This window comes from Planococcus citri, chromosome 3, assembly GCF_950023065.1.
Source record: "Planococcus citri chromosome 3, ihPlaCitr1.1, whole genome shotgun sequence".
In the NCBI taxonomy this organism is placed as follows: domain Eukaryota; kingdom Metazoa; phylum Arthropoda; class Insecta; order Hemiptera; family Pseudococcidae; genus Planococcus; species Planococcus citri.
Window position 1 is genome coordinate 48,024,775 of NC_088679.1, and position 17,404 is coordinate 48,042,178.

Here is a 17,404-nt window from a genome sequence, read left to right on the forward strand (position 1 = left end):
TTCTTTCGGAACAGAACCACTTGCTTTTCAAAATTTTTTAATATCAGAGTGTTCACCACGTTAAAATTTTGATTATAGTTGGCAAAGTTACAATTTTTTGGCTACAAAATGTCGTGATACAATCCCCTCACTACTTGTAACTGAAATACCCTCTTTTTTCATCCAACTTGGGAATTTTCAGTCGAATAAGTTGAGAATTTTCAGTCAAATTAGTTGGGAATCTTAGATCTTTGCCCCCCCCCCCCCAGCAAAACCACTTCGCTACGTCCCTGGATGAATTCGCACGAATTTTAGTATTATAATAATCATAGTACTTACGTTAGTATTGAGTGTTGTTCAAATTATTTTATTATTATTTTTTTTTTTTAAATACCTACAGAACAAACACGTTTTTTGTTGTTATTTTATTATGAAAAGCGCAATTTATCTAGAATCAAATTTTTGACATTTTTTCACCTAATATGTACGTCTACATACGGCCACACAACATTAATTAAAAAAACGGACCCTCAATTCTGGATTGGGCCCCAATTTTCATGATTTCCCGGTAGGCCTTTTTGACCCAGTCCGCGCCTGCAAACATGGAGTTCTTGTTGTTGTCAATTAAATGAATCTTTTGAAATTTCATCAATCAGCCTATCCGTTTGTTGAGTCCTGAAGATTGGAGCAATATAGACTTTACTTGTTCTAATTTTAAATCAAAATTTAAAATATTTTTTACAGAAATGTGGAGAGATCGCATTTTGGATCACTATGACTGGTTCCAGTCAAATCGTAATTTAGTATCAGATGAATCGAAGAGACACCGAAAAGATGGCAAAAATGATAAATATGGCCAGAATGGTACTTTCAGGAAGTTAACATTGGACTGATAAAACTTTTATGGCTAATACAGGTATAGCTTCACTTAAGAGTTTAAGTACATTGAAAATAATCGATAATAATGGATAAATAAATCAATAAAAAATTTTTAATTGCAGGTTCATAAGAAAGTTGTCCAAATTTTGAATCAAAAAAATTAATCAGGTTAGTTCATCAGTTCCAAGCTGTGTACTCTTACATCTGGTTTGTGGGATGATAAGTTGGTATATCGTAAGATCATCTCGTTTAGTGAATAAAACAAAAGATTAACAAAACAGAAAAAAATGTATTATATTAAATCATTGTCAACGCCGCAGATGATAATGAAAATTATAAATTAAACGTTCACATTTATAACGTAGGTACATTTAAGTTATATTTTTAAACATGAGTTAAGCATCATCATAAGCAACGTAATGCGCAAGTTTATTTTTCAATTTTTTAAAATAAAAAAATTTGTAAAATGAGATGAATTTATTGCATGGGCACGTACAAAAATTTAAACATTTGTTTTTAAATCGTTTGTTTATATTATACTTTTTTATTTTTCAAACACACAAATATAAGTTAGGCTAAAAATTGTTATTGTACGTGAACCTATAAAAATAAAAAATAAATGAATTTTTGATAACAAAAAAGGAAAAAAAATGAAAAGCGTTAAGAAATTATTAAGCATATAAAAACTTCGAAGAAATTTTTACGTCAAAAACACCATATACATTATACAGTTTACAAGGTATAAGTAAGTATAATAGTAATATAAAAACGAACAACAATTCAACTATTTATATGTATTATATAGTATGTATAAAAATTGTCTAAAATTACATAACGTTCAACACCTATTCATCAAAATATTCTACCGGTAATCATGAGCGAGAAATAATAAAAATTGTACAACATGTTGTAGAAAAAAAACATACATAGACATACACACCATATAAGCGACGAAAATAATCAAATTAATAATGAATATCTAATCAACTACAATTTAAAAATTGAGCTTGATAAAAAAAAATCGTCTGGAAAACTATAAAAGGTAGTTACAGTTTTCGTCGCTGCCTTTACGACGGTGAATTCATTCTGGCCAATTTCCTTTTAGCGATTTTCGAATATTGTACGTCGATCGGTAGCGTAGTGTCATACAACGACGGTGCTTGTAGAATAATCAAAGTTGTTCCGAGAACGCAAGCTAACGCAAAAATCCATAAAAATAATCTATCCAACACCATGGCGATATATTTCCAATCCTCTATCACCTGAAACAAAAAGAACGTCTTGAATTAAACGCTTCGTCTTGTCTTTTGGGAGTCATTCGAAAAAATAAAAGGTATAAATTCGTCGAAAATCTATATAAAGAGAAGATAACGGCACTTTTAAGAACAAACGAGCCAAGTGTTAATTTCCTGTAAAGTGATGGCTAAGTTGATATTTTATTTGACTGGAATTCTCACAGCGCAGCGTATCGAATTTTATTACAGTCGGTGAATTTTTTTTCGCTTTTATATTAAATTTCAATTTGAAATTGCGCGAAATAAGCGCGTTTTAGAATTGTTGGATGGAAAATTACTAAGCGAGAACTTCATCGAACACTCGATATAAGTTTTCAATTTGCAAAAGTTTGCCTGAAAGTCACTTTTTACCCAACTTCACCTTAATCTGTTTTAAAGTTGAGTTTTACGAGTAAATTCTCAAACATTTAGAACTTTGCGGCAGTGATTGGAAGTAAAGTGGGAGAAAATGCGGAACGGAATGCGTGAATTTATTTTCAAGACGAGTGATAACAGTGGAAGCGATACCATAAGATGAAACGAGACGGTTCCAAATTCATTTTCAGATGTTTATAACGATTCTGTGATACCTTGTATGCATATTTAAGTGAATGGTACCCATCTATCTAACAAAAGGATGCCGCGCAAAGATATTAATTAAAATGAAAAAGTTTGCTGCGATGATTTCTAAAATGCAGCAAATGGAAGGCCTACATAAAATTTTTAAAAAAAATTCCAGTAGTCATTTCAGTTTAAATGCTTCTCGTAATTTTATTCTAATTACTTGATGACTTTTTTTTTTTCAAAAATGCATGGCTCATTGGCTCCTATACTATTGGCATGTATTCAAATGAAGTTTTCTCCCCAAAATTATGTGAATTTAAATTATTTCATCAGTTTCTTCTCAACCAGGTATGCGATGAGTAATTTTTCACTATAACGTCGAAATTGTGTAATGTGCCTTAGAAAGAATATTCCCAGAGCTAAAACTGTCCAATCGCTCATTTTAGGATTTTGGAATTTTTTAAAAACAATTTTGCCACAAAAAATACGCTTTTTCTCAGTTATGTCGAAAGTGATCCAAAAAAGCCAAAAGGTGCAGGTATAGTTAAAAAATAACCCTGAGATTCTACTTGAATTGAGAAAAAAAAACATGGCCCGAAAGTGCATTTTTTTCTCACTACTGTAGGTACTTTTATCCATCAATTTTTCCTTACCTTGGAATAAAATTCCAACGATTGTTCTCAGAAATAAAAATGGTAGTTTTCCGTCATAAATCCGCAATTTATGATTTATTTATCGCAATATCAGTTGATTAGTTTTTGATAGCTTTTGTGCGCAGTTCGATGAAGTAAAAATTGTTCCATTTTCTCGAGAATAATTTCAATTTAACAACCCAACATTGTCAAACTTTACAAACCCAACAAATTATATAAAAGATATCGAAAAACTTGGAAAGAAACCTCCGAGTTTAATTTACTCTGTTTATTTCAAACTTGATTGAATCCTTGTTGTGAAAACTTGAAAAGTACTTCTTTATACATCGTATTGACATTTTGGAAATCTTTTGTTAGTAGGCATTTGATATATTAGTGTATGATGGATGTATGATCGTCAAAGAAATTTTTTTCAACCGACATTCTCGTTTCAAAGTAGGTAAAATGAAATGTTTTTTTTTTTTATCGTACGGGTTTTCTTTTTCTTGTATTTACCTTACACTTTTTTATCCTCGAAAAAAGGCCCATAAATACGTGCTTACTCGGGTTACTATTATACCTACATTTACAGCGCAATTTTTTGTTATTTTTTCTTTACCTTCGACGTTAAATTTAAAACCGGTAAGAACCCATTAGTCAAAATAATGACTCGAATACCTAGAAATGCGTTTAAATAAATAAACTATTCGAATTGGGCACAATAGCCAAATTTGCATGTAAGCAGGCACGCGCATCGTACCAGAAAAACGCATCAATTGTCAAAATAGTTGCCTACCTATCACAAAAAAAGGCATTAAACGATGAATACATACGTACAACGTAATGGAAAAATTGCGCGATCGTTTGTAGTACGCGAGTTTTTTCGTACCACTGCAATCTCATCTCGATAAAAAAAATGTTACATCGAATAAATAATTGAAAAAAAATCAAACGAGAAAATTGTTTCTTATAAGTTGAAAAAGCGTTTCTTTGAACTCAAAGAGCTAAATAAAAAATGAAAAATAACTAGTTCGTATATCACAATGTTTGATAAAAATTACACATGTAACCCATACCCTCAACTACGAGTATTCGGCAATTTAACGATTTTCGCTGTTTTCTATACGGCGATTTGAAATTACTTCAAGTTTCCTGTTTCCGATAAGAACAAAGTGTTTTTATTGTTTTTATTAAAGAATAACAAAGAGCTCTTCGAACCCTTTTTTTTTTCGATTAAATTTTTAACCGGTGTTGTATTCGGCGGCACAGACAGAATTTGTTATCGTGAATCTCGATCGTTTGTAAAATATCAAATTTCATATAATTTCACGGTAAACATTTCGAAACGCGTTTTAAAGAGTCAACAATTTTTTCCTTTCTTTTTTATAAGCTGTAATTTGACCAAAAATAAAACAATATACCTACCTAACGAGAGAGAAAAAAATAACCTAAGAATATACATATATACTGACGATGTATAAGTAAGTTGGATAAACTCACCTCGTCGAAGCGATTTTTATTTTTAACGTGTTGAGCGATGAATTTTGCATCTTCGATAGTCTTTTCAAGGGATCGAACTCTTTCGGCTTCGAAAACAGGACTACCATCCGACAGATTATTCGAAGCTAAAGCGCCATTGCTGTTGTATTCGTCGTCCAGTCCGCAATCAGCGTTAAACTGTGCTTCATCTAAGCTAGGTAAAACTGTACTCGTAGACATGCTCGTGTCATATCGAGGAGCAGGAAGACCAAGAGTTGGTATTGAATAATCAATATTATTATCAGGGAAAGGTTTGGATGTATGATAGGGTGCAAAACTATCTAAATTATTCGGAATTTCAAAAACACCCGTTAGAATTTCTTCCGGCCTGTCTTCGTCATCGTCATTTTCTTTCTTGGGTCTTTCCATTAACAATACTTTAGGCAGTATTTGTATAAACATTTTATGCACCCAGGGTTTCATACGATGGGTAACTGGGGAGCGAAAATTTACATTTAATACGGCTATAGTTACTACTACCGATAAGGTAACCAGGACCATGGTAAATAATAAGTATTTACCGAGTAGTGGTACGGTCAGAGAAGTAGGAGGTATAATTTCAGCTAATAATAAGAAAAATACAGTTAGAGATACGAGCACCGATATACAAAGTGATACTTTTTCTCCGGAGTCGGAAGGTAAATAAAATACTAATACGGAAAGAAATGATAACCCTACGCAGGGAATTATCAAATTAACAGTATAAAATAACGTTTTTCGTCTTAACGTTAAATTGAAGACGATATCTAAATATGGTTCTTCGCAACAACTGTAGTATTTTTCGTGCCTAACCGCCGGCACTTTCATCACATCCCATTCCACTGATAAGTAGAAATCTTGGAGATCCATACCGTAGTCAACAGTGTCGGAGTTTGGGTCTCCGGATAAATGTTGTAAATCAACCTGAAATATGGAAGATAAATTCTAATAACACTCATCGACGTGAATTTAAAGAGTAGTACAACTTAAATTTTAATCATAACTATTAAAGAGCCCCTCCCCCCCACCAAATTAATTTTTTTGGAACTTCTAACTGCGGATGTAGTTGGAATTGTCTACAGGAACAGAAAAACATAAGGAGGTATTTACATTTTCAAAGGGTTTAGTAGAAATGGTCTAAGACAATGGAGAAAGTAGGTAAACATCAGTAGGTGATATTTTCATTTTCAGTGCAAAAATTTATGATAGTTTCTTATGATGAAGCAGTAAAGTAATCATCACAAAAGTATCAACCAGCTTGAATACCTATATTATAAAGCCCCCTTACGTGACCTGTTTCGATCACGCCCGCACACCAGTGTTAATAAAATTGCCTAATCTGTTTGCCGTAAATATGTGTGTATTACGTTTTGATAAATTTGTCTACACGTTCACCGCTAAAATTACCCACGTAGGTATTCGAAATATTCCCTTTCAATTCAAACCAAAACCACGTGAAGGGCGAAGTCCTCTAATTTTGCTGGTGACATGGGGAGGGGTCTTTTTGCGGGATTTTAAAGGGAATAAGTATTACTTAAATTAAGGAATTTAAAATCTGTAATTGAAATTTGCTAAAAGCTGAAATTTGAACTTTCAAGGAAAAAGCTTGTATTTTTATTTCAAGTGAGTATCGAAATGAGGAAATTACAGTTTAAAAATAAATGATTGCAACAAAAACCCTTCTTTTTTCAAGTACTAAAAATGAAGAGTTTTTTTTTTAGGAATCTAACCCCGAGAAAAGTCATTTGAAAGCTGCTCAAAATAAATTAAAAAATTCGAAAATCGTGATCAATTTGCGAAGGAAGGAAGGAAGGAACGTGGGAGGAAGGGAGGGAGGGGGTATAGCATTAGAAAGGAATGGTGTGTGTTTTTAAGACATGATACAACTTTTCGAAAAGGAATTCTTTCCCATGAGCTTGATTCCTTAATACATAGAAATAAGTAGTTAACCTATATGTACCTTATCCTACCTAAGTAACGTAATAATCTTTACTTACTTTGTAACCATCGTAGGTCCAGGAACCAAATTTTAATAAACATGTTTGTTCATCAAATGGAAAATATTCTAAATCTATTTCACAGAATGATTTGTAAATTGCTGGAGGTTTCCATACGACTCTCCCGGTTGAATATACGATTGCTTTTGTCATTATTGTTACTTCGTAGTTTCCATCGGCACTGAAATATTTAAATAGGCAGAATAGCATGCATACTTATTATTCAACCAGGAAAATACCTGATAAGATTTTAAAATAATTTTTAGATTCATTTCCCTTGTTGAAAATTGTTTATTTTAACCGTTAAATAAGATATTTCATTCCCTCAATCAGATAAATGATACATGGTATTTTATTGGTAAGATAAATGTTTTTTTTTTTTTTTTTTTTTTGTTAACGATTGCAATTTTATTAGATTTGTTAGGAGCGACTCACTTATTATATAAAACTATATCCGGAATCCATATGTGTTCAGAAGGTACGTGTAATGAATCCAATCCTCCATAGTCGTCAGGATTCCATTTTAATTTATAATCAGTCCATTCCTACGACATTGTTAAAATAATTTATCATTAGGACGGTGTAGTTGGAATTAAGTATTTTGTTACAACAAAGCAATGTGAATTCGACTTACTTGTTCTACCCAAACGCTGGTGGTCATGACCTGATTTTTCAAATTCTGTAACAAATTAATATCGCGAGGGAAAATTAGATGATAAGGTACTTCTATTTAGGTTCTATTTTTATAAAGTAATAAAGTATGTAGTAGGTACGTGGAATATTCAAGGGTTTCAAATATTATCTTAGCTGAATGATGCATTTGTGATAATTTTTGCTGGGTCAGTATCACCTCTCTCACGATCCTGATTACAAACCAAACTTTAGTAGAATTCTACTTCAGAGATAAAATAAGTATTTTGTTATTTTTTTTAGGACACCTTGTATTCTTGGCTAATGTTTTCTTATTCTGCGAGAGACGTATGAATTTGACTTTTGTTTTTACGATAACTTGGGAGTGTTTACTTCAAAATAAGTGAGGCAGAGATATGTCTATTGGTACATACCTACCTAAAGGTACTTAGGTATTCTTTCGATCGAACTCTTTTAATTTTTCATCAAACATACGACACTATTTATGAAGTTTACTAAGATATGGGTAGATCATAATGAGTACCACCATAATTAAAACAATTCTCAAGATGTACACGCACACTCAACAACTCACATTATGCAGATAATTATTTCAATATTTGAATTGTTGATGATAAAAGATGCTTCAGCGGTAGGTATAGGTAGGTAGGTAGGTACATACTAAAAGCGATACAACGAAAAACGCGAGATAGGTATATGAACATTAAACATCCGTCAGCGCAGCCACATCATCAAAAATGAGTGCAATGTAAGTGATGAAATGAGGAACGTGTAACGAACGATGCCTACTAAAATGAGCGAAGTTTCACTTTTCACCAGCGTACCATCAGCGATAATAATTTTCCTTATATTTGGTATGTAACTATTTGAAATTCCAATGTGGAATATAAAGTTCCGTATAATCAACATAATTTAATAAAACTTTAACCGACGAGCTTACCACACGAAAGTGGAAACATATCCAGATTAACGTATTTTTATCACGTTTTAATGAAGGAGGAAACAATCAAACAGTAACGCCGTACAACACCACGCTCCATCTGTATTGTTCAGTTTCTTTAACGTCGTATACACAACCAACCACTACATTTCAATTGAGCAGAAACTTAATTACAAATGGCAGCGAGAAGTGCGAAGCGAAACACAGTTACTCGAATCTTAAGAAAATGTTTTCATCCAGCTTCAACGTATCGTACCTACTCGTATCTAGGTAAGTGTAGGTGTATTGTACTCGTATCTACCGAACCAAAGGCCCTTTTAAATACACCGTTGGACATTTGCCTTTAACTCGTATTGTGATCTTGTAAATAATTTATTCGCAGGTTCGGACATTTTTTTAGTCGATTTTTTTCTCCATTTGTATCGCCAACGAATTAATTTGTTCGTTGTCACGTTGATTTATTGTTTTGAGTACAGCGTCAATTTGCGAGATTTTTTTTCGCAAAGGGGTCTTGGCAGTATACCTATAAACCTCGTACCTATACGTACTTTTAGTCGTTTTTATCGTCGCGTTTAAATCTGACCAAGTCATTTATCGTCTAGTACCTACGTCATTCATTTTCTTATGTCGAAAATATTATTTGTCGAAAAATTTCATCAAAGATTGAAAACATAGAAAAAGAATTTTGCCGAAAATAATATTTCTGTCAACATTTTTAAAACCTTAAAGATTGAAGATGTTTTTCTAGTTGTAAATAAGCTCAGGCAGCCAGGCATTCGGAAGTCTCGTATAGTATCTGATGTGAAAAATTTCCTTCCATATTTGCCTTATTTTTCAACATCGAACGCGCTTTCTTGAATTTTTAAAACATTGTAAAGAAACCGTGTGTACGGCGAATACACGTTTATGATACTAATGTAGCGTTTTAAGTGGGTTATTCTATAGCAAAGTGTACCAATAGTTTGCAGTGATGAATTGAAAGCATTTCTGCGAGCTCGCTCGAATTACTCTATACTTTTCTTTGCAGGGGGAAAAAAAGAAAGAAGAAATTTCAACCTTATACTTACACGTTCATTTATATAGTAATTTATCGTTCGAAATAAAAATTCGAATTTATCGACGTTGAAAAAAAAAAAAAGAAAACATATCTGAATTTCAGTGTTACACGTAATTCAACACTTCATTAGAAGTAATCGATTCCATTTACTGTTCGAGCGTGTTTTTCTACAGTTTCTAGAAATTATTTTGAATTCTTTCCAATAAAGGGATTTCAAATCGAATGACCCAATGCACGATAACAAAACTTTCGTACCAGAAAAAAAAGAACCAACGCGTGATGGGGTGTACATGCTATTCATTTCGCCATCTCGACGGAATGCCCAATTTTCGCAACTGATGGAAATTCTCATTCTAACTGGTGATAAAGATAATACTTCACCCTGGTTGTATTAATGTTTTTATTAGGTATTTTAACCGCAATAAGTAAGAAAACTAAATAGGTAGGTAATAGGCGTGTATTTATGCGGATGGTGTGTTGTGATAATGCTTTCGTGTAGGTATACCTATACGTACACGTTCTTGAAGATAATAGCCCAAAAAGTTACGTACTATTACTTTTATACAAGCTGCAAACGTGCGTAACATGAAGAAATTTTTATATTTCAATTTTGTATGTAGGTATTTCTACTACAACGAAAGCAATTTTTCTTAAAATACGTATGATTATTATGTTAAACAGCTCGGCATATCTGATATCCCATCTTCAAAACAGATCTGCATTTGAGCACTGTAAATGGGAGGATTGTCCTGCTCCTGGCGCGGAATATATTGCCCTGCATGTGAATTGTTGTAGATACAGCGAAAATAACGGCAGATAATTTTACAACACAACTTGTCAAAAAAATGTGAAAATACAATTATGAAGAATATTTATGGTGCTCCTGATTAAGGTAGTTGAAGAAAGATAACCTGAACATTAATATGTACGCGAGTTAAGTTTGATTTCTGAGTTACTATGCATTATATTATGTATTAAGAAAAAATGTATTAATAGACCTTGATCGAAATCAAAATATATACCTATAATTCGCTAGAGTTTAATCAAAGTACGTAAGTATAAGCTCCGTGTGGCCAGCCCCGACCATGTGGGGGTGGGGGTCGAAAATAGTGCCAATCGTTTGTGCTTCGTTTGTGCACGTTTGTGCACTAATTACTTTCGTTTGTGCTCACCCCCTTCATGGCGTATTTGAAGGGAGCCTTGGTCGGGGCTGGCCACACGGAGCCCGTAAGTATAGGTGTAAGTACATTTTTTTCAAAATGTAGATTTTAAAATCAACCTAAGTTAAATTTTCAATTAAAACGTCAAAAAAACAGGCTTCATTCAATATTTAATCCTTTCTAGCAAAAAATGGCGTAGAATAAGTTGCCTACCCAGTTTGCCGTAAATATGTACAGAGATTATTGGTTTAATCTGTCATCCGTGTTAAGATCGATGGAAATTTCGACCCCCATTATCTTTTCGGTTTTGCATTTTTTTTTTTTTTTTACACAGTTCATCCACACAACAAATTAAAAAAATTTAATCGGGCCTCAATCCCGTGAGGGGAATAGGAGGATATTGTTCAAGTACATATATCAGCTTCGAATGGAGTGTTCGTGTTCAATTTCCACGGCCAATTTACTTTGAACAAATTTCAAAGAATTTCGAGAAGCCAAAACCAGGAATTTTTAAATTAAAAGTTCAACTTTGAAAATTGAATTTGAATTCAGATATTTTTGATTCAAATAATTTTTTAGATTGATTTGACCATTCAATCACTGAATCAATTAGAATTTTTTATTTCATATTTAGCAATTTTTTATCTCGATGTTCTTCAACTCAATCGATTCCATAATGATACTTACTTATTTACTGACTGTTTAGATTTTCTTTAAAGTTTTGAGGATAACAGAATTCAGAATTCGTCTTGAATTTCTTTTTTAGCTGTAGTATTATGAGTGTAATTTCTTTGATATGTAGTACGTGACGTATGAAATTAATCAATGCTTTTTCAAATAATAATTTTATTTTCATATGAATAATGGTGTGCTTTAACATATCCATGATCCTTTTTAAAACATAGCCTCAGCTTTACTCCTTCAAAAAAATTGGGATTGACGTGGATAATGTTTTTTTCGCGGGGGGAGGGGGGTTATTCAAAATTTCCGTCACGCCGACCTGCGTGACGCTGACTTTTAAAAGTCAGACTTTTGAAAACGAAAGAAATTCGATCGACTTCTAGACGTGTTAATTTGTCAACTTTTAAGAGCTTGTAAAAAAATTAGGTACCTAAGATTTTCTGACATTTTTTTTTCATTATTTAATTTTTTGACATGAATATTATGTTTTTTGAGCCAGCTGTCTTTCCCAAATTTGCATGAAGCTAATCCGCATCACGTCACGCTGACATTTTAAAGCTCGAAAAAAAATCAGTTTTTTTCTGACATTATGTTAGACTTCTATGAAAACTTTTGGGGGAAAAATCTGCTCAACTTTCTGATATTATGTCAGATGGCGAGCGCGGGGGGGAGAGGGAAGAATGAATCTCTAAAATTACATGAGGTACCTAAACCTATCAAACAATAGATAGAGAGATATACAGGGTGCGCAGAAATATCGAGTACCTGCTCCAAAGAAATTTTCCAATCATGTGGTATCATTATCATCGTTCATTGTGGCCAACCAAAACATTTGGTAGGAAATTTTTTTGGGGTCTCGATATTTCTGCGCACCCTGTAGATAGGTAGATAGAATAGATAGGCATAAATAAATGTAGACACGGTTGTGACTTTCACAAGTTGGTACATATTTTGCATTTCTACTTTTTTTCTTTTTTTTTTGATCACATACAGTTTACAACGGTTGAAAATTTCAAAATAAATCTACATATTTTTCAATCGACGACAACGACGTCGAAGAGAAAATTAATGAACAAATATTTGCCGATAAAAAAGGCAAAAAAGAATAACCGTTTCGCGAACGACATTGCCAAATCTCCTTAGAATAACAAAAGCACATTTTCTACATTTTCAGTTTGAAAGTTTTCCTTTGGAAAAATATTTTTTACGTAGCATCGTGTTCCGTTGAACATTAAGAATCGGAATAACCCACGTCCGAATTCTATACACTACCTATCGTTTATCGTTATCGACTATCGTATTTCATATTGAAAAGTCTAGTACAGGTGCATTAGTTATAAGTTATAAAGGTACCTACCTAAAGTTAAAGAGACATTTGTTTTGGGAATGAAAAAAAAAATAATTGAGAAGAGTGTAACCTATTGAAATAGTTCTGTCTGTGGAGTCGGTATATACGTAGCAAGCTCTTGCTAAATGAAGGTGGAACTATAGTTAATGTAAATGTGAAAACAAGGCTACGTACGTAGTGAATATCGAGTGGTTCCGACCATTTGCGGTGATTTTGTGTGATAACTTTTCTTAAAACATGTTTTTATGATCACATACACAGTGTTATTTTTAATTTTAGCAAAGTAAAAGTTTTCAGATTTTCGAGCTTGATAGCTCACGTAAAGAGCAAAGCAGGTTAAGATATGAGTTTGATTTTTTCAAAAAAGTTTATGGAAAAGCTTCAAAGCACAACTGTTGAAAAAAAAGCGTGCCCTGGTATGGAATTACTTACTAACATTTTATTCATTTTTTCGTGATTTGAAATGTCAAAAGTGGGTAAAAAATACTTGTAAGTATAAAAAAGTTTGAGAAAAAAAAACTGGTTATTTAAGAGCGCCACTCATTTTTAATGTTCCAGATACAATTTCGGGGTGGGGGTGAATCCAGTGGGGGCAGCTGTCTTCTTTATTGTTTGAGAGTGTGCTGGGTATGAAGTGAACCCCGAAATATTTGTTTCTGAATTTTTTGCTTATTTTTTTTATGTTTGAGTGAATTCAGGACAAGAAAATTTACTACCTATCTATCCATATTAGGTAGGCAACCCTATGTCATTTTTGAATTTCAGCGTTTTTCATTTTTTCAGTAAATTCAAAGAGTTTTATGATAGAAAGTTGAGCATTTAGTATGTTATAATTTCAACTTTTTTACTCATCCTAGTGCAAAAACGAAATCGGTATCTCATTTTGAGGCTAAAGGATCCTCATTTTAAAAATCCTACTCCTCATTTGGCGTCGCTCCCCTATCGTCGGTCTTTTTTCACAGAGGAATAAAAAAATAAAAGAGGTATAAAAGGGATCGAAAGAATAAAAGGAGCGCATTTAAAATGGTGCACGGTTGCCAAAATTTTTACTTGTTTTTTTTTCTTACAATTTCATAATATTTGATCCGGAAAAAAATAAAAGGAAAATACAAAAGTCCAATACTTGCTACTTGATATCCGCACGAAAAAGAAGGCTGATTTAAATATCAATAAAATATTACACGGGAGTATATAAATTTCACTCACCTCGAAAAATGTGAGTGTTTCTTTCCTGTCAAGCACGTTCGGTTTATAGTAGTGTTAAATTACATTCATAGTGACGAGAATAATTCGGGATAATCGTACTCGTGTAACAATTACATTTCGACGTGGATTGGCGATCATCTATTCAGTAAAGAGTCGAAAGGAACCGCAATATGGCCACATTTGAATTAAGAATTCATCAAAGGTTTCTGTTGATAGTTCTACATGTTCTCTTTGTATATAATCTCACATTGTTGAAAATGGATTATCGCGCATTCATCGAATGGTTTCGTATTAATTTTATAAGGTAGAATTTTTCTCAACTACCTGTTCAAATTATTAGATGCGTATGAGAAAAAATTCAAATATCTATTTTCTGTCCACATGGCAGAAGTAGGTAAAGGTATACATCCTTGATCGAAGCAGTATTTAACCTATCTATTTTGTAAAAAAAATTGGTAGGTAGGTAAACTATAACATTATTGCAATCTGGGGTTATTCCTGAGTAAGCCAAATATTAATTTCTCTAAAATGCCCCTTGAAAACAAAAAATTCTCGTAATTTATAATTCATTTTTTTGCTATCAATAACCTCACAGTGGATTTTTTAAATTGATTAATATTTTCATTTTTTTTTTTTTGGTAACAAGCAGGTATGATAAATAGTACATATCATTTCATATCTAGATAATTTTTTTGTTCTGCTGGAGACAATTTTAGTTATTCTACCAAATGCAGCAGGAAATATTATAACTTTGCCATACTGCTGTCAGTGCCTGTCCATTTTTTTTATTTTTACCGAGTGACCAATAAATTTAGCTCCCCTCACTCCCCGTTGGCTACTCTGATGATAGAATAAAAAAACAAACGAGTTACACACTACAGTAACATGTTACTAACCTACATATTTTTGTGTACCAAATTTCAATGAACAGTGCAAGGGGCTCAAATTTTATCGATTAACCGGTATAGTATGTGTATGCATTTTTTATTATATTGAATGTGCAACACATTTCTCTATTTGGCCACTGTTTAGAATTGAGGGTCTGGTTTTAAAAAGTACCAATGTCAGAGCTGAACTTGACATTTTGATAAGAAAAATTATAGCAAATTCAGTAGTAAAAGTTCAGAGCCATGTTTTGACAACAATTGTTATTTGAGTAGTACAAAATGTACCCTAAAAGAAAGTAGGTAGTAGGTACCTACTTGAAAATAGGACGAATTTTGATTTTTTTTTTTTACTTAAGATCCCCTCAATTGATACCTACTTTTCCAAGCCCTTATTTCTCTTCGTATACTCATCTATGTTGAAATGCAAAATCAAGAAATAATATTACCTATTCCTTAGACTAACGCAATTAAAAACAAATCTCAAACATCACTATCTCGAAAAATATTGTCCCGAACCAAGAATACCTGAATGATATTTCTTTGAATTTCAAAATTTCAACAGATACTTCGCCAAATCTACGTACTGTATGTAACATGAATGCCATTTAAAAGTCCTTAACTTGGAAATTTGAGACTAAAGAACTCGTGGGCAGGTAATCAATTGATTTGTTTGAAAACTAATTCCAAATTGACTCTCCCTTATAGTTTAGAAGACAAGAGGGGTTGATAATCTTGTTCAAGTAATTCAAAAAGGGCCTGAAGTCTCATCCTCAATAGATGAAGTATATTTAATGGGAGATGAAAGAAAGATACTTATGTTTTACTGGCATTTCAAGATGACCTGATGACCAGTTGGTTAATGAGAATTTGTTTACATTTTTCCAAAACTCAAGTTGAAAGAAAAAGACTTCGGCTGAGCTGAAATAAGTAGAATTGACCAGTTGTCAAACGTATTGACAAAATCTCAAGGTTTTCAACTTTGTTTTGGAACAAAACGAGTTCAAAAGGAATTTTTATTTATTTGAAGAAGGGATCTATTTTCTTCATGAACAGTTGGAAGAGAACGTCACTCAAAATTCTATCCAAAAATAAATCAGATCTGAAAGCAATAAACTCATTTTTATGAACAGTCTATCCAATCCTGATAGTCCTCTTTTTCAATGATTGTGATTTGAAAATGTCAACACCTTCCTAAATAATGTGAGCAAATGCTTACAAAGAGATGCACTAAATGCGTGGGAAAGTTTTCAGTTTTTCCTATCTATTTTGATGATTTTATCTGCCCACCTGTACTTGATACCCAATACCCTTACCCTTAGTTATCTTCTTCATTACTTTCGTGTCGAGCAACGTGCTGATTCGAAATAAACATCCTTAGATCCTTAACTTGAGTATTTTCATGGCAATGTTTATTCATTTGTGCAGAAATGAATGGGGTGATGTGTAGTTAGCTACTTAAGTACTTTTTTTTTTTGGAAATTTGGAAAAAACCTCATTTCAGATAAGACAGAGCTGACGAAGAAACTCCATCCAATATAATAAATACTTATAGATCATATTGTATTTGGTCGTCTTTTCGGTCGATGTAAAAGCATTAAAGACGAGTGCAACTATGGATTTGAGTAAATAAAAAATCAACTACAAGTAATATCGATAAAATGCAAAAAGCAAATAACGCGAGTGAAAAAAAGTAAACAAAAATCTGGTTATATTTTGGGAAAGCGTTTTGGAAACATTTGGGGAAGAAATATCACGTTAGTCGAGTGGCGTTATCAGGGTCGAATTTCATACAACTGAGTCTAATTTAGCAGAGAATTTCAGCACGGTTCGCACTCTGCGCTTAACTCGTATCAACATTTTGAAACTATGTACATTATAAAAGCGAACCGTACAAAAATTCGGTATATCTTTAAGCAATAATCTAGGTACATACGTACATATGAAAATTTTTCAACGCTATACAGCGAGCAAGCAAGTTGCTGAACGAATTAAACTTATAACACTTCGATATACTTACTACTTCTATAAGCTGAGATAAACGCAGTCCCATTTTCACCGTTAAACGATCAGAATTATTACCGACAGGTCTTATAAGACGATTATAGTTGGTAAGTAAATCATCATATAATCGTCTAGCTTCTGGATTGGCTTCTATTAAAAGACAACCATTAATCAGCTGTAGTAGCCATAGAACAGCCACACCACTAAAATCCATCTTTTGGCATCACTGAAAAATTCACGCCGAATTTAAAAATCTACTAATTTCAAAACGACTGCTGCGAAAATTTGTAGTAACAAAAAAAAACAACACACGCTTATATAATACCACATTGTTATTTACTTACGTCAGAATATCACGAAGAAATTTTGATCTCATGACGGGGTAACCGACCATACACCTATGTAAGGTGCATTAATTTACGACCACTTAATTCGTTACACTTCCACCTCGATTCATCGATTCGAATTCTTTTGAAATTCATCGTAATACCGAATGAATAATAATTTTACGATTTCTAATGACCCCACCCCATCCGTAAAATCCTATCACTACGAATGTTTCTTCGCTACTTATGAGCTTTTACTGCTTCCAGCATCCGAGTTTTCGATTCTGCCCATCCCCTTTCGCCG

The 17,404-nt window shown here is 32.9% G+C and overlaps 2 protein-coding genes across 2 annotated transcripts in view; one reads left to right on the forward strand and one right to left on the reverse strand.

The window, feature by feature from the left end:
* The window catches only part of LOC135841541 (alpha-tocopherol transfer protein-like), a 20,910-nt gene extending 19,582 nt beyond the window's left edge, over positions 1 to 1,328 (forward strand). Inside the window, exons 7-8 of the mRNA XM_065358551.1 lie at positions 724 to 895; positions 981 to 1,328. Of these exons, the coding sequence (XP_065214623.1) occupies positions 724 to 872 (149 nt within the window). The 3' untranslated portion in view covers positions 873 to 895; positions 981 to 1,328. The remainder of the gene's footprint in view (positions 1 to 723; positions 896 to 980) is intronic.
* On the reverse strand, positions 1,128 to 17,369 carry LOC135841539 (acetylcholine receptor subunit alpha-like 1). Its single transcript, XM_065358549.1, has 7 exons — positions 17,119 to 17,369; positions 16,791 to 17,000; positions 7,478 to 7,522; positions 7,279 to 7,388; positions 6,844 to 7,024; positions 4,829 to 5,770; positions 1,128 to 2,120 (listed from the first exon to the last, which is right to left on the reverse strand). The coding sequence occupies exons 2-7, from the start codon at positions 16,986 to 16,988 to the stop codon at positions 1,926 to 1,928; spliced, it is 1,671 nt and encodes a 556-aa protein (XP_065214621.1). The 5' UTR covers positions 16,989 to 17,000; positions 17,119 to 17,369; the 3' UTR covers positions 1,128 to 1,925.
* Between the last annotated feature and the right edge of the window lie 35 nt (positions 17,370 to 17,404).